General features: G+C 33.1%; 2 protein-coding genes across 2 annotated transcripts in view; one reads left to right on the forward strand and one right to left on the reverse strand.

Moving 5' to 3' along the window:
- Nucleotides 1-5965: 5965 nt before the first annotated feature.
- On the forward strand, nucleotides 5966-12075 carry LOC127704420 (uncharacterized). Its single transcript, XM_052208456.1, has 2 exons — nucleotides 5966-6100; nucleotides 10255-12075. Exon 2 carries the CDS (start codon nucleotides 10267-10269, stop codon nucleotides 11980-11982), a length of 1716 nt encoding a protein of 571 aa, XP_052064416.1. The 5' UTR covers nucleotides 5966-6100; nucleotides 10255-10266; the 3' UTR covers nucleotides 11983-12075.
- A 2274-nt stretch (nucleotides 12076-14349) lies between these two features.
- LOC127705798 (uncharacterized) overlaps nucleotides 14350-26020 on the reverse strand; it is a 55465-nt gene continuing 43794 nt past the window's right edge. Inside the window, exon 7 of the mRNA XM_052210146.1 lies at nucleotides 14350-14625. Coding sequence (XP_052066106.1) covers nucleotides 14350-14625 — 276 coding nt within the window. The remainder of the gene's footprint in view (nucleotides 14626-26020) is intronic.

Below are 26020 nucleotides of genomic sequence, written 5' to 3' on the forward strand. Positions count from 1 at the left end.
TTTCAATTTAGACTTGTTTACATTTTTATTATTATATATATGTCCTGGCCTAAAAGGCCAAGTGAGTTTTTCTCATCACCTGGCGTCTGCGGCGTCCGTCGTCCGTCGTCGTTAACTTTTACAAAAATCTTCTCCTCTGAAACTACTGGGCTAAATTTATCCAAACTTAGCCACAATCATCATTATGGTATCTAGTTTTAAAAATGAGTCCGATGACACCGCCTGCCAACCAATATGGCTGACATGGCTAAAAATAGAAGAAGCGAAATAGAACATAGGGGTAAAATGCAAGTTTGGTCTGTGATCTTGAAAACCGCTATGAATGGAGATAATCTGTCGGAAGCAAAAATGTTCAGAATGATGAGATCTATACATTGTTTATTGGCTTCAAAACTCTCAGACGACTTCTTATAGGAGTTATTGCCCTAAAATGACGAATTTTACCGATTTTTTTCATGTTTGCCTAATATCTGAAACCTATATAGTAGATAAAGAGAAACTTTATATACCAAAAATATCAACAAGACATGATATACTATAAGTCCACATGGTCGAAATCGTCAGACAACTCCTTATTGAAGTTATTGTCCTTTAATGACGATTTTTATCATGTTTTGTGTTTTTGCCTAATATCTAAAAAAAAACTATATAATTATAGATAGATAGAAACTTAGATAAGCCAAGTGATCAGCAAGACAAGATCTACAAATTAGTTTCAACCTTGAAATAGTCTGACGATCCTTATTGGAGTTATTGCCTTTTGATAATGATTTTTAACCATTCTTTTGCGTTTTGCCTAATAATTGAAAAAACTATAATAGATAGATAGAAACTAAAATAAGCAAAAATGATCAGCAAGACTTGATCTACAAATAAGTCAAAATCCTCAGTCGACTCCTTGTAGAAGATCTTGCTCTTTAATTACGATTTTCACCAATATTATACGTTTTGTCTACTATCTTGAAAACTATAAAAGGTAGATAGACACTTTTTATGGTGCATAGGGGGGAAGGTGAAATCAGCAGGTGATGTTATAAGTAGAGAAAAGGTCGATAGATACACTTTATATGGTTCCTAGGGGGAGGGGTCATATCAGCAGGTGATTTTATAAGAAAGGGTCGATAGAGACACTTTATATGGAGCCTAGGGGGGATCATAGCAGCAGGTGATGTTATAAGTAAAGAAATGATCGATAGGGACACTTTTTGTGCCTAGGGGTAGGGGTTATATCGGCAGGTGATGTTATCAGTAAAGAAAAGGTCGATAGAGAGACTAACTATGGTGCCTAGGGGGATTGCTCATATCAGCAGGTGATGTTAAAAGTAAAGAAAGGGTCGAAAAGACACTTTCTATGGCGCCTAGGGGGAGGGGTTATTTCGACAGCTGAATTTATAAGTAAAGAAAAGGTCGATAGAGACACTTTTTATGGTGCTTAGGGGAGGGGTCATATCAGCAAGTGATGTTATAAGTAAAAAAAAAAAAAGGTCGACGAAGACACTTATTTGGTGCCTAGGGGGAGGGGTCATATCAGCAGGTGATGTTATAAGAAAATAAGGGCAGATAGAGACACTTTCTACGTTGCCTATAGGGAGGAGCTATATCAGCAGAATATGTTATAAGTAAATAAAAGGCCGATAGAGACACTTTCTATTGTGCATATAGGGAAGGGTCATATCAGCAGGTGATGTTTTAAGTAAAGAAAGGGCCGATAGAGACATTTTCTATGGTTCACCTTTACAAAAATTTACCGAAAGAATTGAGTATAATTATACAATATTTTCAACATGCAAAGAATTTTTAATCAGATTTACACCATGATGTCATCTTTAATCATACTTTATCCTAGAACAAGATCCCTTCATAATAATTCAAATATAATATTTGCGTTAACCCAAAATGTGACTCACGAACAGAAATATGTTCACTTTTGGTCTTCTTTCAACTGTCAGTAAAGTCCTTGTGAAAGTGGGGCGTCTGTTTGGTCGTATTGGATGAATAAATACGCAGCCACGTCCGGTCAGAAAGGAGACGTTAATCCGATGTATCGTGTAGAGATAGAGTGTCAGGCTCTCTGTACGTTAACAACCCTTAATAGAACTCTTTGAAGGGTCCGTAAGGGGACTGTTGCAAGGCTAAATTTCAGTTTCTCTATTCAATAAACCGCCTCGGTGGTCTCCTGGTAGCGTGTTCGCCTCGAACTCCCCGTGGGTTCGAACCCCGGCCGGGTCAAACCAAAGACTTAATGAATGGCATTTGCTGCTTCTCCACTAAGCACGCTGCATTAAGGAGTAAGTGCCAATGGCGGATCCATAACTTTTGTTAAGGGGGGCCAACTGACTGCCATAAGAGGGAGCCCGCTACAGTCATGCTTCAGTGATTTCCTATATAATCAACCAAATTTTTCCAACAAAAGGGGGGGCGCCCCCCCCCCCCCCCCCCTCAGCCCCCCTGGATCTGCCTATGAGAGCAAAGGACTGGTCAGCTCGGAGTCAGAATAATGTGTCCGGGTAAGGCGATATGTCTTCCTGCGGACACCTTGTGATTTGATTTGATTTTTGGTGTTTTAACGCCACTTTTAAGCACCGCTTTTGGGCTTTTTCGAGGCGACCAGTTCTTATTGGTGGAGGAAGCCGGAGTGCCCGGAGAAAGCCACCGACCTTTGATAGGAAAACTGACAATCCTAGTCAATTAAGATTGGAGTCGAGTGCACCCGCACGAGCGGGATTCGAACTCACAACCTCAGTGTTCCTCTATCAAAATATATGCAATGAAAATAAGTAATAATTGTATCTATTTATACCAATAGTAAAATACTTTATCTCCATGATCACCATAAACGTGGTTACTTAAGTGTAAATATTGCCAAAACAAAAATTATGGTATTTAGAAACGGAGGTTTTGTGAAAGACGAAGAAATCTGGTATTATGATGGCAGTGCTATTGACATAGTGGATGAATTTTGTTACCTTGGTGTACTGTTAAATTTTAACGGTAAATTTGCTAAAGCTCAAAAACATTTAGCTGAGCAAAGTAGAAAAGCTGTATTTGGTTTAAAGTCGAAGGTTTCGTCATTGTATTTGAATGTTTTTTACATATTTGAATTTGTTTGATACTTACATTAGTTTGATACTTACATAGCTGGCATGTCAGTTAACTGCTAGTAGTCTGTTGTTATTTATGTATTATTGTCATTTTGTTTATTTTCTTTGGTTACATCTTCTGACATCAGACTCGGACTTCTCTTGAACTGAATTTTAATGTGCGTATTGTTATGCGTTTACTTTTCTACATTGGCTAGAGGTATAGGGGGAGGGTTGAGATCTCATAAACATGTTTAACCCCGCCGCATTTTGCGCCTGTCCCAAGTCAGGAGCCTCTAGCCTTTGTTAGTCTTGTATTATTTTTAATTTTAGTTTCTTGTGTACAATTTGGAGATTAGTATGGCGTTCATTATCACTGAACTAGTATATATATTTGTTTAGGGGCCAGCTGAAGGACGCCTCCGGGTGCGGGAATTTCTCGCTGCATTGAAGACCTGTTGGTGGCCTTCTGCTGTTGTCTGTTCTATGGTCGGGTTGTTGTCTCTTTGACACATTCCCCATTTCCATTCTCAATTTTATTAGTAGTATTCTATGTTATGGTTGTGAAATATAGGGCTTCCATAAAGCTCCAAATATTGAAAAAATACAACTTGATTTTTGCAAAAATATATTAGGTGTCAAACAGTGTACAACAAATGTTATGGTTTATTTTGAATTGGGTAGATATCCTTTGATATATTTTAGAATGTACAAAATAGTGAAGTACTGGTTAAAATTATTATCCACAAGCAATTGTATTCTTAAAAACTGCCGAGTACAGGGAACAACTGTATAATTTCTGTAATATTAGAAGCAGTTGGATTTATCAACTACAACAATTATTATTTAACTTAGGTTTAAATGAGATTTGGTATAACCAAGACAATTTGATTATTGATACAAATTTATTATTATTTGTAAAAACAAGGATATATGATCAAGCAAAACAGACTTTGAATGATCAAATGAACATTTCATCTAAGTGTTATTTATATAAATATATTGTCAATAATGTATGTTTACAGAATTATCTAACTAAACATATGAATTTTAGAGTGTATTTAACTCGGCTTAGATTGTCTTCACATAATTTGTTTGGTGAAGTAGGCCGTTATCATGGAGTAAATAGGTTAGACAGAAAGTGTCCTCTTTGTACTTTGAATACCACTGAAGATGAATTCCATTTCGTTTTACAATGTGAATGCTATAGAGACTTAAGGAGACAGTTTATTAAACCTTATTGTTATAGACGTCCATCGTCGTTCAAATTCATGAGTTCAACTTCTCAGCACTGAAAATTTCAAAGATTTGCGTAATTTGTGTAAATTCTTATTTAATGCACTTAATCATAGGACCGAACTGTTAGTTGTCAATACTTGATATTTATTTGCTTCTCTGATGTATTATGTCACGTTGTGTTATAAAAATGTATTTGTATTTATTGCACTGATAAGCATAATGTGCTTAAAGTAATAAAGAATTGAAGTTACTGAAATCTATCGTTTTGCATTAATTATAAAATCATTGTGTAAATTATATTAGTTGTATGATTAACTTCTTTTAGTGGTCTTCAAACAATAATCTTTTAACAAAAAAAAATATAACAGTCTTATTTTTTTTTAAAGAAATATAAGTTAATTTCCTGCTATAACTTCAAATTATTTCATTTCACTTTTTTCAACTTTCACATAACATGATTAATACATCGATCATAGTTTATGTATTCTTATTGTGAACTATAAAAAAGACAAAACTTTTAACAGTGTATTCAAAATTTTATAAACCATTTAAATTAAACTTTCCTGCGACCTTACATAATTAATTTCTAGCTGTAATTTATCTTAATTTAATTAATAAAGCAACATGACATTTATTTTCAATTCAAAATCAGGGTTAATGTACAAAGGGAAGCAACTTTAGTTGTTCTACATAGGGGCAACATTGGTAGATTAATGGTGCAAAATCAGCAGGTGCCGTATCAGCAGATGGGTAATCTAGACCCGTCTCATTAAATCTTGACTCTGGTGATATACTGAAAAGGCATTCATTGAAGGATTCTGTGTTTTTTTTTCAATTTTCAGTGTTTAATTTTGTTTTAACTATTTAAACTATCTCCAAAAAAAATTTGGAACGTTTGTAAGGGGTGAAAAAAAATACAGTTAAATTTGTATTTAGAATGTCTAAGTATTCTTCTATTTCCTTCGTACCGTCGCCTCTGTAAGATCGTAATCGTTCAGTGTGGTCTTTTTTTTTTTAATTATATATTTTGCTTACATCAACTCTGAAAGGTTCATGTCCGATTGACGAAGGTCTGGAATCAGGATGGTGTTTACAGAATAGAGAATACTGGCAAAACTAAATAATGAATAGAGAAAAATGAGCAAAAAAAACCCTTAAAAATACAGAAAAATGGGATGCAAAAGTAAAATTAATTTTGTGGAAATAATTAGGTAATGAAGTACTGATTACAGAAATGAAAGATGTACAGAATCAAGAAATCATATAATTATAGAAAAGGTCTATTAAATTGTTAAAATCATTTTCATGAGATTATCATGATAATACAAAATAAGCGTTATTTTTAAAGATAAAGAAAATGCCCCACACATTTAAAAGAATACATAAATTAAGGACACCTATCCGACCGCATGTCCGTATTTGATTTTAGGACTTAGATTATTCCATTACCCGCTCCTTATCTCGTGTTTCAGTACACTCGTATTGTATCGGCTTAATTCTTTATGCTTAATTCTTTATGCTTAATTCTTAAATGTTTAATTATTTATGCTTAATTCAATTAAACTATTCTTCCTGCTTTTCTTGGTAATAAATTCGTGGTTTAATGCCTGCATAAATAAACGGATTAAGTGATTACCATGTAACCCAGTTAAGGGCCCCATTTCCTATATACATATAAATCTTGATCATGTTTCTTATATTCATATAAAACTTGATCATGGGACCGTGGCTTTTGACTTCCTCATACCTTAACTGACTTTAAGACATACTGAACGTTATAGGTAAGATTTTATACTTACAGTAAGTTATATAGTCTGCAAAAATTTACACATGAAACAACAACACAGATTCGCAGAAATTAAAAGTTTTTACGCAGCCTTATACCTGACGTAAACAAGTCTAATTTGTAATTCTAGTTTGTTTGTCACCAGATTGAATTTGATTATATAAGGTTCATTTAAGGAATTGAAAAAAATGGCCGTTACACCACAAAATCTACTCTGACTACAGACAAACCGATGCATCTAGGAAAGTTTTAAGGCCTGACTGGACCTAGATATATAAAAGTTATACATAGTTTATCGATGTTTCAGAAAATTAAAAACTTACCTGGATTTTGATGTGCATTTTTTTCGAGTCTGCGGAAAATAGCAAAATAAACTAACACCTGAGTTTCATTTGATACGGTCCACTCAGTTACACAGTTTAAATCACCTATTGTTCGGAGATGTATATTGTCCATTTAAATCAGTACAACTCACAACTGTATTATATGAGGGGAGCTTCTCAAACTTCTTTCCTAACTTAGTTTATTTTGGCACCTTCTGCAGGAACGAAAAAAAATAACAAAGTCTAGTTAAGTTTTTAATATTCTGAAACTTAAAATGCATTTAAAATTTATTTAACTAGGTCCAGCCATGCTCTAAACCTTTTCCAGGTGCACAGGTTTGTCTGTACTCAGAGTGACATTTGCGGTCGTGAAATACGGCCATATTTGCGAAAAGGTTATGATAATCCCGATTAAGATGTTTAATATTTGAAGGCATCATTCGATGTCTCCTTTTCTGTCATTCCCTCTCTCTTGGACATTATATTTTCATATTTTTTTAGTATTCGGAATAATAAGTTTATACATCATTTAAGGATGTACTTAGGTCAGGTTTAGGAATTTTTGTCAGATGTTCAGACTTCTTGGTTTTTTTCCTACGATACAGGGTAAAATATTTTGCCCCATAACACCGATTTTTCTTTTCATATAAGACTTCAGTAGCTCATAAAAAGGTCATTTACCAAAACTTAAGCAGATTCTAAATTTCTTTTCTTTCGATTTGAGACCCAAATAATACTAATGCAAATATAAGGTAAAAGTCCGAGTCGGCCTTTTCCTGCAATTTTTTTAAAATTAAATATCTCGAAAAGGAGCTCAATAATCTATCAATATTTTTAGCTTATTTTGTTCCTTAACTATTTCTCTTCTGACTTATAGTATCAATTTTAAATTCTAGATTTTTTTAATTTCACCTAAGTATTATCCTTAACCTACATAATCATTCCGTGTTGGCTTTGTGCAAGGAGCAATACTAAGAGAACTAATTGTCATTTATATTATTTGAAATACGGGATAATCTAAAGACTGGACCAGCTGCGTACTGTGACCAACCTTTTATAGTTCAGGAATGATATACATGCAGGGATACAAAACAACAACTTTCGATGATCCTGACTTGGAACAAGCACATCAGCGTGCATGTACTTTGCAAGGCCTTGATTTCAAAGACTTTCAACATAAAAATCACCCATAGTATGAAAAGCAGGCGAGAGATTTCAGTGTGTCAATTCTTGCTCAGAACACAATACTCAATCTGCTGCTATAGAAAACATATTTCTTACAATTTTATATCGACAACATATTAAATAAAGAGTCAAACATTTCTAGGTTTTGGTTAAACTTTTGTTAAAGTTTCACCAAGTAATGAGATTTATAAAAACAAATGTAAAATGTTTTAATAATTAGAAAATATTGCCTTCATTGAAACCTGAGAATTCACTGTAAAATTTAGTAAGGAAGGTTCAACGTGACAAGAAGTCTACGGGACTTCCCCACCAAGGAAAAGAAAATTAAGAATGGGAAAAGGAAATGTAGTCCCGTTCGTATTGAATCCTGAGTGGCATGAGGATCATCATGACGAATTTAAAAATCAATTTAATAAACGAAAAGATTTTTTAAAGAAGGATTTAGTTTGAGTAAGTTTAGGTGGATAAATTCAGAGAAAACTTTACTCTGCGTACTGTGACCAACCTTTTATAGTTCAGGAATGATATACATGCAGGGATACAAAACAACAACTTTCGATGATCCTGACTTGGGACAAGCACATCAGCGTGCATGTACTTTGCAAGGCCTTGATTTCAAAGACTTTCAACATAAAAATCGCCCATAGTATGAAAAGCAGGCGAGAGATTTCAGTGTGTCAATCCTTGCTCAGAACACAATACTCAATCTGCTGCTATAGAAAACATATTTCTTACAATTTTATATCGACAACTCAGTAATTCCTAGTACGTTTAGAACAGCCGCAACATGGACAAACAAATGATCTTGTGGAATGTCAAACGTGAATTTTTATTAACAAAATATTACAAAAAAAGAAGGTTTTACAATAACCGATATAAGTCTCATTTCAACTGTTACAATCGAATCGATATTAATATGTTTAATTAAAAGACAATGATTTCGCAAGAGCATAAAATCATAATCTTAACAATAAGTGAATTAAGCCAAAGAGAAAAAAAGAGAACCAAAGTACAAATTTTTGACACAAATTTCAAAAATTATACTGAGAAAAATTAGATTCAGAAATATCTTTTTTACAAAATCCTGCAAGTTGCATCAAACTTCAACAATACATTTCTAGGTTTTGGTTAAACTTTTGTTAAAGTTTCACCAAGTAATGAGATTTATAAAAACAAATGTAAAATGTTTTAATAATAAGAAAATATTGCCTTTATTGAAACCTGAGAATTCACTGTAAAATTAAGTAAGGAAGGTTCAACGTGACAAGAAGCCTACGGGACTTCCCCACCAAGGAAAAGAAAATTAAGAATGGGAAAAGGAAATGTAGTCCCGTTCGTATTGAATCCTGAGTGGCATGAGGATCATCATGACGAATTTAAAAATCAATTTAATAAACGAAAAGATTTTTTAAAGAAGGATTTAGTTTGAGTAAGTTTAGGTGGATAAATTCAGAGAAAACTTTACTCTGCGTACTGTGACAAATCTTTTATAGTTCAGGAATGGTATACATGCAGGGATACAAAACAACAACTTTCGATGATCCTGACTTGGGACAAGCATATCAGCGTGCATGTACTTTGCAAGGCCTTGATTTCAAACACTTTCAACATAAAAATCACCCATAGTATGAAAAGCAGGCGAGAGATTTCAGTGTGTCAATCTTTGCTCAGAACACAATACTCAATCTGCTGCTATAGAAAACATATTTCTTACAACTTTATATCGACAACTGAGTAATTCCTAGTACGTTTAGAACAGCCGCAACATGGACAAACAAATGATCTTGTGGAATGTCAAACGTGAATTTTTATTAACAAAATATTACAAAAAAGAAGGTTTTACAATAACCGATATAAGTCTCATTTCAACTGTTACAATCGAATCGATATTAATATGTTTAATTAAAAGACAATGATTTCACAAGAGCATAAAATCATAATCTTAACAATAAGTGAATTAAGCCAAAGAGAAAAAAAAGAGAACCAAAGTACAAATTTTTGACACAAATTTAAAAAATTATACTGAGAAAAATTAGATTCAGAAATATCTTTTTTACAAAATCCTGCAAGTTGCATCAAACTTCAACAATACATTTCTAGGTTTTGGTTAAACTTTTGTTAAAGTTTCACCAATTAATGAGATTTATAAAAACAAATGTAAAATGTTTTAATAATAAGAAAATATTGCCTTCATTGAAACCTGAGAATTCACTGTAAAATTAAGTAAGGAAGGTTCAACGTGACAAGAAGCCTACGGGACTTCCCACCAAGGAAAAGAAAATTAAGAATGGGAAAAGGAAATGTAGTCCCGTTCGTATTGAATCCTGAGTGGCATGAGGATCATCATGACGAATTTAAAAATCAATTTAATAAACGAAAAGATTTTTTAAAGAATGATTTAGTTTGAGTAAGTTTAGGTGGATAAATTCAGAGAAAACTTTACTATTTTATACACATAAGATGTTTATCTACTTTAGTAATTATCTGCAGTTATTGTTGAAATTATCTACAAGTGGTTTGTATAGATGGGTCCTTCTAGGGTACAGCATTTAACTTCAATTTAGAATAGTAAAAGACTGCCTTAAAACTTTAATTTACCTTGGATATTTTCACTGATCTTTATTTTTTTACTTAATTTCAGAATAAGTGGCACATGGCAACATCTGCAAGTACTCCCTGTGATGTCTGTGCTGGGCAGTCCATATCTAAAGAGGCTGTCAAATGGTGTTCTGAATGTGAAGAAGCCTATTGTTCGGAATGTATCAACCACCATAGAATTGCCAAGGCAACAAAAGATCATCAAGTCATAGCTGTAGAAAATTACTCGAAATTACCCTCTTTTGTATTAGAAACCAAGCATCACTGTGAAAAACATGGATCACGTTTCCAAAATTACTGTCGTAGTCACGAGAGTCCATGTTGCACACGATGCATTGACACAGATCATAAGAAATGCTCCGACTTACCACCGCTTGATGATGTCATTCAGAACGCAAAATCATCAGTCGCGTTCGCGGATATTGAGGAACGTCTTAAAAGTCTTAAGAAATTCTTTTCTGAAGTCATTACAGAAAGAGAAGAAAACTTAAATGAACTAAAAGATCAGCGTGAGACGATAGAAAAACAAGTAAGAAAAATAAGAATAGATATCAATCAGCATCTTGATAGGTTAGAGGAGCAAATAATGATCAAACTGTCCAGCCAAGAGAACCACCATCAAAAAGATGTCGAGAAATTATCAAAACAGTTGAAGGTACAGTCCTCTCGAATAGAAAGCCTACTTGAAAACCTGGAACCAATAAAGCAGTATGCTTCGAATTTGCAGACCTTCTTGAGCACGAAGGAAATGGACAGGGAACTGTATGAAACTGAGAAGGAAGTTGAAGTTTTATGCAAAGATGACAGTTTGAATAGATACGGTATCTCATTTATTAAGGACGACAAGCTGAGAAATTTCATGGAAAACTTACAGTCTTTTGGAGAAGTTTCAAGTTCGTATGAAAAGACGAAAATTCTTCATGAGAAAGTAGATCAAGCACAGATAGTTGCAGTACCAAGGAAACATGTTGAAAACATGAATCTTGTACTTGAAAAGAAGATAGTGGTTCCTAGACCAGGTAAAAGTAGTTTTGGTTCAGTTACGGGATGTTTAGTATTACAAAACAAACATTTTCTATTTTCATATTTTGATAGCTTGAATAGTAACAATTGTTGTTTAAGTTTGCTAGACGAACATGGCAATGAAATATTTGTTTTTAAACATGACAAAATTGGTGGAATTTATCCTTATGGTATTGCTGTTATCAATGATACAACAGTAGCTATAGCACCAGTGAATCGTTCAAAATCAATTATAATCTTCAACATTGAAACCAGAAAGGTATTCCAAGTGATAGAAACTAAACACCCATGCAGTGGTGGGATATCATGTTTCGAAAATACTCTGATATACAGTTGCGGGAAAGAAGGTTTGGAAATGAGATCACTGGATACAGGAAAAGTCCATACTTTGAAATTTGCTAAACTTGATCCATGGGAGCACACTTTATTCAAGAACAAAATCTATATTACAGATAATAGCAGTGATACAGTAATATGTTATGACATGGATGGAAAAGTCCATTGGAGATGGCAAAATGTTGACGAAATTAAGTATATTGGCGGAGTAGCCGTCGATAATAACTCAAATGTTTATATTGCGGGTGTAAAGTCAGGTCGCGTTGTGATTATTTCACCCGACGGCAAAACTTTAAAGTCTTTTATACCGGAAGGTATCAAATGGCCAAGAGCAATTTATTACGACAAAATGACGAATAAACTTTTGATTTGCGAAAATAATGGAGATGCGGGGATATATTCTGTCTCCTAAAATTACATTCGTGTTATCGCTTATTTTGTCAGAAAATTTTCATGTAATTATATTATAAATCAATTTTAATAAAGAGGTGTGTACTGCTTTGTACATCCAATTTTTTTTTTAGATATAAAATAGATACAACAAATATACCAACACAACTGTGTTCAATGCAAACCAAAATGTCGAAAAATGCATGCAACTCATCACATATATTTACGATAGTGTTAACTGCACAAAACACTGAAAATATGGACAATGCAAACTCCGCTTAAAAAATGTATTTTCTAAAGCATTTGGCTGCATGTATGCATAAAACATCCTAACTTTAATACAAGAATAAGGAGATGTAGGCGCTGTGATTGCCAACGAGAAGGAGATGTGGGCGCTATGATTGCCAACGAGACAGCTATCCACAATAGTCTTAATTACGTGGATGTAAACATATGTAGGTCAACGTACGGTCTTCAACAATGAGTAAACCCATATAAAAGGCCCTGAAATGAAAAAAATGTGGATTAATTCAAACGAGAAAACACACGGCCTGATTTATGACTTACAAAACAATCAACGAAAAACAAATGACTGACAAAAACCGACGACAAACACTTAATTACAGGCTCCTAAATTTGGGCACTTGAAAAATGTAGCGGGGTTAAACATGTTTGTGAGACCTCAACCCAATCCCATCTAACCTCGGACAGTGGCATAATAGTACAACATAAGAACGAACTGTAAAAATCGGTTGGAAATAGCCTTTATCATCAGATCGGCATGATGCACAAAAACATTAAACACAACTAACATAAAGGCAGAAGACACAATGTACCGAAGTAAGAGTTCACACAGTTACTAAAAGTCTATTCCATACCACTTTACAAAAAATCAATCATTACACAACTAACGGATTTAGTGTAAAGACGTCATAAACAGTATGAGAAAAGCATGACCTAACATTATTTAAATATTCACTAAACTAAACTTTCTTAAGCTATCCTGGATTTCTACCAAACTTGGACAGAAGCTTGTTTATGATCATAAGATAGTATCGAGAAGTAAATTTTGTAAAAAAAAATTCCATTTTTTCCGTATTTTACTTAAAAATGGACTTAGTTTTTCTGCCAGTTAACATTACATACATTCTGCAGTTTAAGTTTTTAAAACATTTATTAGATTCATAAATTATCCTGGATTTTTACCAAACTTGGACAGAAGCTACTTACAATCAAATCGTTTTTGTTGAGCCTGCGATTAACACCAAAAGTAGGCGAGACACTGGGTTCCGCGGAACCCTAACGAATTTTTTTAACAACATTTGAAAAGTCTGAACAACAAATTATTAAGAAATGTTCAGTCTTTTAGTCAATTTTCATTCCTGTTGACTTCGGCAAATTCACTACTGTTCACTACAATTTACTTGTAGTAAATTCCGTACTCTTTGGTTGCAGCGAATTCAGTACTGTTCCGGGACAATTTTCTTGCAGTCACTTCAGGACTTCAGTAGCGTTCAGACAATTCAGTATGTAAATGGTGTGTACAAATATATAACAACTGTTGGTCAGATCTAAATTGTCTGCAAGTAAATTGCCTTAACTGTACTGAATTTACCGCAGTGGATAAGTCTAAATAAACTCATAGATACCAAGATTAAAATTTTGTACGCCAGACGAGCGTTTCGTCTTCAAAAGACTCGTTAGTGACGCTCGAATCAAAAGAGTTAAAAAGGCCAAATAAAGTACGAAGTTGAATAGCATTGAGGACCAAAATTCCGGAGGGTTTTACCGAAAACAGAAAAAGTAATCTACTCCTGGGGTAAACAAAACTTAGTATTTAGAAAATTCTAAGTTTTTTTAACAGTTATATTTATGACCATATCAATGATATTTCATGTCAACACAAAGTTGACTAAAATACTGAAAATGATTTAAGGGATTAATTGTTCAGTCTTTTAAGAACTGTTTAGTTAAAAATTACCGTTTCAAATAAGAATTGTAAATTGTAAAAATGCGGTAAAGAGGACAGAATATTGGCTGCTGAAACTTGTCCTTTGTTTTCTATGACACAAATATTCCATAACTGTTAACTAATTTATGATGACTTGCTTAAAACTTTTAATCAATGAGCCTTTATTTATTTTCTAACTTGTAAGCAGCAATCGTCTTTCAATGAAATCATAATAGAAAATGCAAGTCCTGAAATATATTGTTTCAATAGGGACATTTTACCATACGGAGGTGCTGCTGAAATACAACTACATAGAAATGAAAGTAACATATTGTTCACCATGTGCATTACATTGCCGCGCGTACGCGTGACAGCAATATCTTTCTAAAACAAATCTCCATTCCATCATTCATACAAATTACAAAATTTATTAAACATTTATTTATATATTCCATAATAAATCCACTCCATTGCTCTAATTGGTGGTAAAAGTGTGCAACAAATGTGTCCGCCAGCATCGTTGTTTTCCGTTATATACGCATATGACGTCACATGAAGTACACGATTATGTCTAGTGGCTAAAATATTCTTTTCATTCGAACTAGATTCCGATGGTATAATAATATCTTCATGGAAAAGAATTCCTGGATTTCTTTTGTCGAATCTTTTTCTAATTTTCTCTGCTGATCTGTTATATGCTATCACGTAGGATGCCTGTTAAAAAAATACATGAAGCATGAATGTCATGAATGGAGGACAATAAACTGCAAAAGACGTTAACTTAAACTCTTCCTCTTTTTTAGGTTTACTTTGAATGTAATTTAATCAGATCGTCTTCAAAACTATTGTGTCCTACCTTTTACAAGTAAACAATCAAACTTTCGCGGTAGGGAAACCAACGTGATAAAACAAAACGGACGAAAATGACCACAGACAACTAAGACATGTAACATAACAACAACGGCCTTATTCGAGTTTGTATTAACATGGAAAATGAAATTGCATGATTGTATACAAATTTTTAATTTGCGTGTTTCAATGTATGAAAGTGATTTTCTTTTTAAAAGTCACCTGACTTTAACATTGTCTTTGGAATGCAGCTTATTTCTTTAGCTATGGAACATATTTGATTAAATCGAGATTTTTGCTCCTTTTAATCTAATTTTTTTAACTTAATTTTGGAAATTGTATGCTTGAATTCATGCCACACCGTTTAAGAGTGATTATTGTCATTTCCGTATATCTATTGTTAATTTATGTTGTTAGTGATTAACAGACTTCCATTGGTGGTGTAGTTCACTTGTACTGATATTATTTCAAGGTTCAGATTGGTATATTTGGTTTTTTTTCTCGTGGTTCCCCCCCCCTATAAATTCAGTAATGGATAAATGGAACTGCACATGTGGATATCAAAGTTGAAAACAAGATATCAATAATGAAAATGTAAAAGAGACACGGAATTGCACTTGAAAGTATTTTTCATAATTATTCCTCGTAGGAGGCATATAGTGTTTGGCGGGGATGGGGGAATTGGAGGAATGGCGTTTTTAGTAACTATTATTACATGCACGTATCTGTGTGCATTTTTTTAAAAAAGATGCAAGTTCTTTTTTTTTGGAACAAAGATATCTTAACATCATACTTACGTTATTCAAGTCCTTGCATGTACGTTCTGGAGAATTGTCGTTTTGCGTTATTCCTAGCTTTTTCAAAATTGCATCTCTTCGGAACATCCTTGCGTGTATCTGTAAAGGTATCTCATCAGAATCTATCTTTTCGACTGGCGTGTCCAGTTGTGAAAATAAGTATATGGTAACTTTTGAAACAGATTCGTTAAAAAGAGCCGGATTGAATGCTGACTGATATGTGAAATAACTCTCTATCTGAAATAAATTCGTAAAAATACTAATATTTATATAGGTTAAAAAACAACATTTTAACAGGATTATTGCATCCCTAGTAGAACCTTGTATATTCTACGAGAGGTTATATTTACCGTTATCCGTGCAATAACATAGTTTTTTTTGTATTGCAACACAATGGCAAGAACATATACCAAACGAAAATGTCTGCGTTTTGAAGCGATATTGCATTGCATGTTATACCGGCGAATATTGCACGCCAAGTTTTTGTAACATTCTATACGGGAAATCTGGGACTTTTATACTAACTGTCAATATATTATGTCCCACTCCCAGAGGGAATATAACATTGCTATGCAAACTTAAATTTTCATCCTTGACTATAGACTGTGAATATGAAGTGAATTTATATGCTGGTAAAAACAGTAGAATGTCCTTGTTATCTAACTTCAGTAATAGTTGAAAAATCTGAATATCATATGAAAAATACATCAATTACTTACATTAATTCGAGTTGAAAAATCTGAATATCATATGAAAAATACATTAATGACTTACATTAATTCGAGTTGAATCTGGACCAACAAGATCTGATCACCACATCTGCGACTGTTTAACCCACTGAGACTTGTATTCTTTTGGGTCTATGGTTATCTGATGGGCTTTCAGTAACGGCTGAAATATACCATTTGGAATTATTTTAGAATGCTGTTCTCTCTAATTCTGCAGTGTGCATTATAATCGGTTCTTAATTGTCTGCGTTTGATAAATTTTTACAAAAACAAAACGTCGAAAAAAGTTTGCCTCGTGTAAATTTCCGCGAATTCCACTAGGAACAATGTACTCGGCTTTTTCCATTGAATTAGTAGAGGAGATATCCAACCACTTAACCCCGTTGGAAATATTTATCCAAGCTCGATTGTTTAGATTTTAAAGTTTGAATACTCTGTATGCTTTTTTATGCGAATGTGGTTTTTTATCTATTTTTCCCCTCTTTAATTTTTAATGTTGTTTTTTTTTTTTTTAGTTTTTTTCAAATGGTCATATTGATTTGCGTGAAAGATTAAAAGGGACTTACATTGTTACACATCTTTTTATTTTGTTAAACACAGCCTTGTGATTTGATTTGATTTTTGGTGTTTTAACGCCACTTTTAAGCACCGCTTTTGGGCCATTTCGTGGCGGCCAGTTTTTATTGGTGTAGGAAGCCGGAGTGCCCGGAGAAAACCACCGACCTTCGATAGGAAAACTGACAATCCTAGTCAATTAAGATAGGAGTCGAGTGCACCCGCACGAGCGGGATTCGAACTCACAACCTCAGTGTTGACTGGCTAGTGATTACAGTAGTAACTACTTAGACCACTCGGCCACCGAGGCCCTTTCACAGCCTTGTGTATGCAGAAATTAAACGTTGCGTTCGTTTTTTCGTTTTTTGCCATGTCATGTAATTGTCAGTTTGTTTTCAACATATGAGTTTGAATATTCCTTTGGTATCTTTGCCTGAGTGCCCTCTCTTTTTTAACATACTTTTCATTGATAGCCTTTTCAATTTTGAGGATATTTTCAGTGAATTGTCATCGTCCATCCTCGAGCTCATCTTAATTAATCTGACAAAACAATTGAACTGAATTCGAATCACTGTGTTCAATACAATATCTCAAATTTCTAACTGTTTTGTTGAAATACTGAAAAATGTTCAATGTTTCATATCATTTTAAGCGGTTTTTCAGAGCGAGACGAAAAAGGGATGAAATCTGAAAACTATTGATAATCATGAGTATTTAAATCATACCTCCAAAATTTTGTTAGTTTCTACAAAGTAATCATTCAAAGAATCTAGAACAACTCTACCATTGTCCCCTCTACAGTAGAAAAGAAATGTAGAAATTGGTTGCAGAATGTATTGGAGAAGATTTTCATATTCCGTGTCTAAAGTAATGTCCTGTATAAGTAGATGGATAGGAAGTTGACCATTACTGAATATTCCATGATTAACACCATCTAACACTACCATTGGATAACGGTATTTTAGACTGGGATCAGCTTTTATTTGTTGCAGAAACTTTCTGTTCGAAAAATGAATAGATGAAATGATAATTACTATATTAAAGTAAATGGTACTGAGAATTCTTCCAAACATTCAAGTACTAACCAATTACAAAAAAAATGTATTCCTATTTTCCATTTTTTTTTTTTCTAAAAAAATCATTTTAATTTCCTTTTTAGCTCACATCAAATCTTGAGAAGTAAAAATGACCAACAGTTTAAGGTCTATCTCCTGCAGAATTTTCAGAAAAATCGGAAAACCCATTTTGGAGTAATTGCCCCTAAAATGTTTTTTTTTCAAATTTCGCAGTTTTTGGTTATTATCTTGAAAACTATTACAAATAGAGAGAAATTTTATTTAAACAGTAAAAATGACCAGAACAATAAGATCTAAAATAATTAAACTTGACAGAAATCATCTAACGATCAGTTAGGATTAGTTTTTAAATGATGAATTTTAACCTTTTTACGGTTTTTTATGACAGCTATAGTTGAAATAAAGAATCTTTCGATAGTAAAAACGTTCAACAAAATCAGATCTACGAATAAGTCAACATGGACAAATGGTCAATTGACCCTGTATTGGAGTGCTTGCCCTCAAAAGACTAATATTACTCATTTTTGCGTTTTTTGGAAGAAACTATAACAGATAGAGAGAAATTGTAAAGAGCAAAAGTGTTCAGCAAAATAAAATCTACAAATAAGTGAAATTGTCAATTGACTGCTTATAGGGATTATTGCCATTGAAAGATGGTTTTTATCAATTTTCTCTGTTTGCAGAAACCATTATACACATGTAGATAGATGGAAGTTGTTAATTACAATAATATGCATGGTCAAAATTGTCAACTGCCTCTTTCTATGAGTAATTACCTCTGTATTACCATTTTTAACCATTTTACGATTTTTGTGGAAACAAAGATAAATAGATAACAACATTGTATAGCAAAAATGTTCAGTAAAAAAAGATATTATACAAATAAAACAACATTGTTGAAATTGTCAATTGACCCCTGAAAGATGTTGGTTTTTTTCTTCATTTTTGCAGTTTTAGCACAAACTATAATAGATAGACAGAAACAGTAAAAATCTAAAGACAAAAATGTTCAGCACAATACGATCTACAAAATCAGTCATCATGGCCGAAATTGACAACCGGCTCGATATGGAAGTTGTTTCCCCTGAATGATGAAATTTTTACCCATTAACCTACAGGTAAGTAAACATGGTCAAATTGTCACAATAGTTGAACAGGATTTATTGCCATTAAATGACGTTTTTATTTCAAAAACTTTAATAATTATAAACTGTAAACAGTAAAGAGTCAAGAAGATCACCAATGCAAGACCTACATAAATGCCACCAAAAAAGATCTACATATAAGCAAAAATAACTGACTGCAATAAAGGAAAAAAATTAATATCAAAAAATACCAACTGAGCGATTCAGGCTAATGAGAGCCTCTTGTTTCTTTTTCTTTTTCTCATTTTTACTGATATACTGTTTGATCCCTTTTAAATGTTTGATTAAATATAGAAATTTTAGGAGTTTGGAACAAATTGTAGTTAAGAAAATCGCAAGCCCCCAAAAAAGTCAAAGGCGTTCCTTATAGCGCTGAGTGTCGCAGTGAAAAACGCTCTTTTATCTTCTGGAACTACAAGCAATTCATGCGTGGAATATGTGGAAACCAACGATTTATTATGAAAACCTAAATATATGGGAATATTTAATTTCTTATTAATGTATTTCTCTTCCGGTGGTACTCTATTTTATATCATAGATATAAAGGAAACTTATTTTGTACATTTTATGGAATGTCTTGCGAAAAACGAAGTAGAAAAGAACACGTTTTTAATTAAATATTATGTAATCTTTTATAAACACAACGTACAAAAACATTAATTTAATGACAAGAACACGCTTTCGAAAACGATTAACTATTTATGATATATTAGTTATGTATGATTTATCTATATTCCTTTCGTTTCATCTTCAGGGAACTAACAACCGAGCACAAAGACATGATCATGAAGAGGACTTGAAATGCATTTTTCAAAACCAAGTGTATGCATACTTTGTTTTCCGCAAATGTTATAAATCATGTGGTCTGATGTTTTTCTTGCAAACATTGCGTTTAAAAATAGCAATGAAAATTCCTTTGCATTACGGATAAATGTGTGCAATTTTGAATTTTTCGCCGATCGCTCCGCCAGAAAAGATTTAAAGAGTTTGTATTGTTCTATTCGGGATTTCAAAAACATATGTAAATCAATCAATCAGACGACAGAACTTCTTTCCTATTCAATATCAGGTCAATGTCAGAAAATTTTTAATTTGATTGTATGAGGTTTAGAAACTGGGAATGGGCGAGATTTACCAAGTCCTTCGATAGTTCCGTGTCGTATACAAAAAAAGTTGATCATTTTTCTGACATTGACCAATATTGTTTTTAAATTGCATGTAAAAATCTCTACGAATATGGTTAAAAATATGCTTGCACAAAAATAAAATATTCTCCATCTCTAAACGAGCCCCAAATTGTGAAGAAACGGAAGTGACGCGACATGATATTGACATCGCATGAAATAGCCACTTTGTTACTTTCTTTGGTAAATAAAGACAACAGGAAGTAATCTAGCTGCGGTATAATTCTTGAAATTGAAAACAAAAAAGATCAGAAATACAATACAATGTAGCTGTTTTTAATATTTATTCAGATAAGGAATTTCATAGCTATTTTTAAACGAGGTGTATTATCTAATATCAACGTTTGAAACATATTTGGTAACTGCTTTAGCGGGAAAAGATAATAAGAGCTGTTTGAGTCAATTCAATTTTCATTTTCATATAGCTGTGTAATATTGGTATTCTTGATTTACACACTTGTAAACATAAGCTAGTGTTGTGATTTTTGTTAATCCGTCTAAATTCCCAATAACAGTCATTGTAGGTACATTCAACTGCATTAATATCTTGTCTGACATAACATGAGTCCCAAGTAGTATAATTCCGCTTACTACATCTGGGTATTCTGACACAAACTGTTGAATTAACGATCCTAAAGAGAGAGAGAAAAATATGGTATTACTGTATCAAAACAGGTGGCAACTTAAACGTGATTGCAACATAAGTTGAGTGCTCGAAGCAACATGAACGAAGAATTGAAACTCCGATAAATTTGCTTATTCTTTGTCGGTCTCTTTTGATGATTTATATTGCTCCTACCGTTTCTATGTATTTAAACATGCCTGGATTTCAAATGTTTGGGTTTGAGCTTTCCTAAAGAAGGTATATCTAACGCAAGGAATTTATAAAGTGTTATTTTTCAAAGAAAAGGTACACTGATGTATAAGGTACGTGTGCATACATGGTGTTATCAAAGAAAACTGGTTCGATGATTAGAAAACGAGTAGGTTATGTTTTTTCAAGAGGTTAGAAATTAAATATCGTGATGAAACAAGACCTCAATTAAGCATATAGAAGGATGGCAATTTTATAAAATTTGACAAGAAAATACTGCAGGTTATGTATGATTATTGTTTTAAAAAGGAAAAAAAACAATGAATGCAATCAGAAACAATATATCAAACAAAAACGCATAGCACCACTATTAAAAGAAAGGAATAACAAACACTGCTTGGAAAATTTAAGATTCCGACCGCAACATGAACCCTACAAGGTACAAGGATTAAACTAAGAGAATCCAGAAAGGAAGCAGTTACAGCAGTAATATTGACAACCGTTGTGTTGCTGATTTTAAGTAAACATCTATTGAAAAGTCGCATTCGACGATGTCATTAATGCGGTAAAGAGGATAGTGGTTGCATGTCCGTAGTTATATATCACAAATATTCCATAACAGATTATGATGGAAAAAAAGTTTGTGCACGATTTCTTCCAACTCTTAATCGATATAGCCCTTTATACATTGGCTTCCTTGTAAGAAGCAATCCCCTATCAATGAAATCATAATAAGAAATGAAAGTCCTGGAACAGAGTTTCAATATGGAAATTTTATAATATGCATGCATGTGCTGATGAAATGTCACTGCATAGAAATAAAAGTAATGTATGTCCTCCATGTACATTATAATTCCTTGTCTCAGAAATATTTTTCTAAAACATTTCCATTTCAATTCAACAAATTACTAATTTTAAGTTAAACATTTATTTATATATTCCATAACAAATCCACAACAACTCCCTCATCCTGGTCGATCCACTTTAGAAAACTTTCCTACATGTGATGCTAATTTATTTTCCTGAATATGACTGACTAATTTTCCACTCAGCAAGGAATCAATAAATCAATCCTAAAATAGAGGCGAAGGATACCAAGGGACTTTCAAACTCATAAGTCGAAAATAAACTGACAACGCCATGGCTAAAGGGAAAAAGACAAACAAGAGTACACAAAACACAACATAGAAAACAAAAGTCTGAGCAACACGAACACCATCAAAAACTGGGCTGATCTCAGGTGCTCCGGAAGGGTAAGCAGATCCTACTCCACATGTTCACCCGTCGTGATGCTCATGTAAGTTCAAACCCGGTAATAAGTCAAATTCGGTAGATCACTTTTGATATATTTTCGGTATATCAAGTACAAAATCAAAAAAATGTGTTATCATATTTTTTGCACCCCTGTTGTCTGAAGTGACCTTCATTATTTCATGACACGTGAACCATCGAAAGTTCCTTGTAACAAAACAGCAACAACAAAACAACAGAACAGCCATCTAAACGATATTGTAAAATTTTCAGTGAAGATGTATTAGATCACTTTCGACTTCAATGTTCGTGCCGTAAACTCCCAACGACAAATAGTGTATGATGTAGACATAATCTTTCAATCAGTTTGATTGAGGTCTGGAGCTGGCATGTCAGTAACTGCTAGTAGTCCCTTGTTAATTTTTTGTATCATTGTTATTTTGCTTAGTCTCTTTTGTTATATATTCTGACATCGGACTCGGTTTTCCTTTAAACTGAGTTTTACTGTGCGTCTCGCTGTGTTGAAGACCAATTGGTAACCTTCAGTTGTTTTCTGCTCTTTGGTCGGGTTGTTGTCTCTTTGATACATTCCCCATTTCCATTCTCAATTTTATGCTTAATAAGGAATCTTCCTCTATTTAAAAGAGGTAGTAAAACTATTGCGCGGAAACCAAATTGTCAACATTATAGACAAAGACGACGACAGGTCGATCACATAAAACACCCTCCTTTTATCCTTGTTGGTTGCAACTTGGAGTAGTAGGATTGTACACAAATGGGCAAAGGTTTTGGATGTAAATTTAAGCCTGAATCAACGAATTTAAACTTTCATACAAATATGTGGTTCTAAAATTTTACATCTAAAATTATTCAACAAAATAAATGTACGTCGTCGTGTTTAAAATAATGACATTTGTATTTTTTGAAACAATGTTGGAACGGTTTTTGAATCGAATTTCAAAATTTTAATAAATTATTTATGACAAAACATAAGCTATTTTTTATTCACATATTCTTGCTTAATTTTGGGGATAAATTTTGCTAATGCTCCGTTTCGTAACTTTATACATAGATAAATTGGAGGTAGTTGTCTGCATAAAGTTACGCCAAATCGTTAAAACCCTACTTCAAAAAATGTATATCTGAAAAAAAAAGTTCATTCTAGTAGTTGAAGTTACAGAGATAGATATCTGTACTCCTACAAACACTTAACCTTTTCATAGAAGAGAAACTTAAACTAAAATCATTGAATCATGAAATATGGATTACATAACATATTCTACTTGAGACATGAACTTTTTTGTTATGTTTTCATTGCCAAAATTAAATAATATCTATATCATATATATATATCAGATTTTCAGCCGTATCAACAAATGAAAAGGTAAGACGAGCAGATCTTAAAAGTATATTCTTTTATATAGATGAATTATTTGACAGACTTTTAGATCAATAATGATCATTTAAATGATAAACGTAGGTTGTCTAGATTGAGAGAATTCATACATTCGCCTCTCTATCAAAACAGTTGTCTGAGGAATAATGTTTGTTTTCCGGATTATTCCGTTAGATACATATGCTAAAAAAATAATTGTTTTTTTTTTTTTTTTTGCTGAATAAAAATAAAAATAAAAATAGAAAATCGCTGTAAAGGTAGACTTATTTCATGTATTTGTACATGTTTAAAGCAGGCCATGACGTCAAATTTAGTATTGGTATGCATGCAAGCTTCCAATCAATTGAAGGGAAGGTTTCCCAGCAAGTGTCCGACTTCAACCATTTCGGATATCTTTTAAAACTGGTAAACCAGAACTTATCTATTCGTTTTACTAAAATCTTCATTTAAAGCTCATTTTAAAGAAAAAAAATATTATCTTTCGAACAGTGTAAAGTAAGAGAAAGTTCAACCAAACCGTTTATGAAAATAAATACTCGAAACTATCACCTCTTATGTTTCCGTCTATTTTCAATTCCGTATGCAAAGAGAGACAACTCCGCCGCACTATTCAATGAATTATCAGAAAGGTGTACAATGAGGATATTTAAAAACAGGAATAATATGTAATTTCTACATAAAGCAGAAATCCAAGTGTGTTGGTAATTGAAATTTCACATGAAAATTCGAAAAAGGTAAGATTTTTTTTTTGTCTTAAATTTTTGTTTGAATCGATTATGATTTTAATATTAAAAAAAATACCAATTAGATAATTGTATATCGTAGTGTAATTATACAATTTCTTGGTAATTTATATAGCTGAAGTGAAGCACATTTTCTTTGTTTGCATTTTGGACTACAGTAAAATAGTCATTACAATATAAGCTCTTGTACTGAAATTGTCGCTACCCGTCTCGGCGAAGAAAAAATCAAATATTTCCAGTACGCTGCAACTATTTAAATATAAAAAAAAAACGCTTGAACCAGAGACATACAGTACTCATTCTATATATGTTTCTCCCCTAAATCCAAATCTAAATCGCATGAAGAATTATTTAAAGTCAGACCCACAATATGAATAACAGATGTGGAGTATATACGTAAATGCCGGAGATAAAATCCAACAAAACAATAACTCAATAGCATGACATCTTTTCTACAATTGTAGAAAAGAATCTGCTTACCAGTTGTCGATTTCAGTCTATTTTCCTCAGGAGCACAAATATGACTGTCAATTAAGTCCATATAGTGTAAACATGCGCGAGTGCAATGTATCATTTGAGCCAGTCCCTATACGCTATGCGATGGCTCAGAAGGTACGTTACTTTTCGGAAATGGGATGCTGACAATTCGAAAATTGAAAAATTGGAAAGTTTCAACATGTTCAACTTTGATCCCTACACCAACCACATTGCTGTTGCTACACGCAGGTTTTTACGATGTCTTTGTGTTTTATCATAAGACTTTTTATGTGACTAGGTGATGATCATACTCTTTGGTTGATGCATTTTTTATTCATTTGTTTTAATTGCATGAGTAACGTCCTGATTTTTATGGAGAATATTGTAAAATGATTGGTGGTTTAAGTTGGGAGATATTTTACGAGCTCACGGCTCTATCCTAATTTGATCGTTGGGTTTCAATCTCCACATAAGGGGTATAGGCTCATTTGAGCAATGTTTGGGGTCCTGGGTTCCACTAATATGACCCTAGTGCTCCGTCGGTTGGGATTCGGGATCTTTATAAAATATGTAGCCCATATGAGTACACCAATGTAAAAAAAATCTTTACAGGACATTTTTTATTAATCGGTTCAATTCGAGAGAGAAAACAACTCTCTTCCTGCTTTTCATGGCCGCTTTTTTGTGGTATCATGTCAGCAGACTGTATCAGTTAAGAAAATGTGATGATAATTAATACAGTTACAATATGCCCTACCGAAGACCCCTTTTATTCTTTTGTATACGTTGACATGGTTAATATAAACATTGATCATGGGACCTTTAAACTTCGTGGTAGCTTTATTGGCTGTTTACACCATTTCATACATTTAGAATTCAATCGGTAAGATTGTTTTACAAACAGTATATTAGACTATACAAGAATACTTGTGAAACAGTTAACAAAATGTTTATATTGCACATTTGAATTTCTATAAAATCTTCTACGGAGGCATAGCTCTGACTCTATGATTACCTATTGAGATTGATTGATTGAGAAATGATAACTTGATAAACGTCATGTGGCAGATACTACTACCACAGGAATAGATAAC

This window comes from Mytilus californianus, unplaced genomic scaffold (assembly GCF_021869535.1).
Source record: "Mytilus californianus isolate M0D057914Y unplaced genomic scaffold, xbMytCali1.0.p SCAF_6, whole genome shotgun sequence".
Taxonomy (NCBI): domain Eukaryota; kingdom Metazoa; phylum Mollusca; class Bivalvia; order Mytilida; family Mytilidae; genus Mytilus; species Mytilus californianus.

What these genes read in the sequence shown, in the direction of transcription:
- LOC127704420 (XM_052208456.1), top strand. Translation starts at nt 10,267, where the DNA reads ATGGCAACATCTGCAAGTACTCCCTGTGATGTCTGTGCTGGGCAGTCC.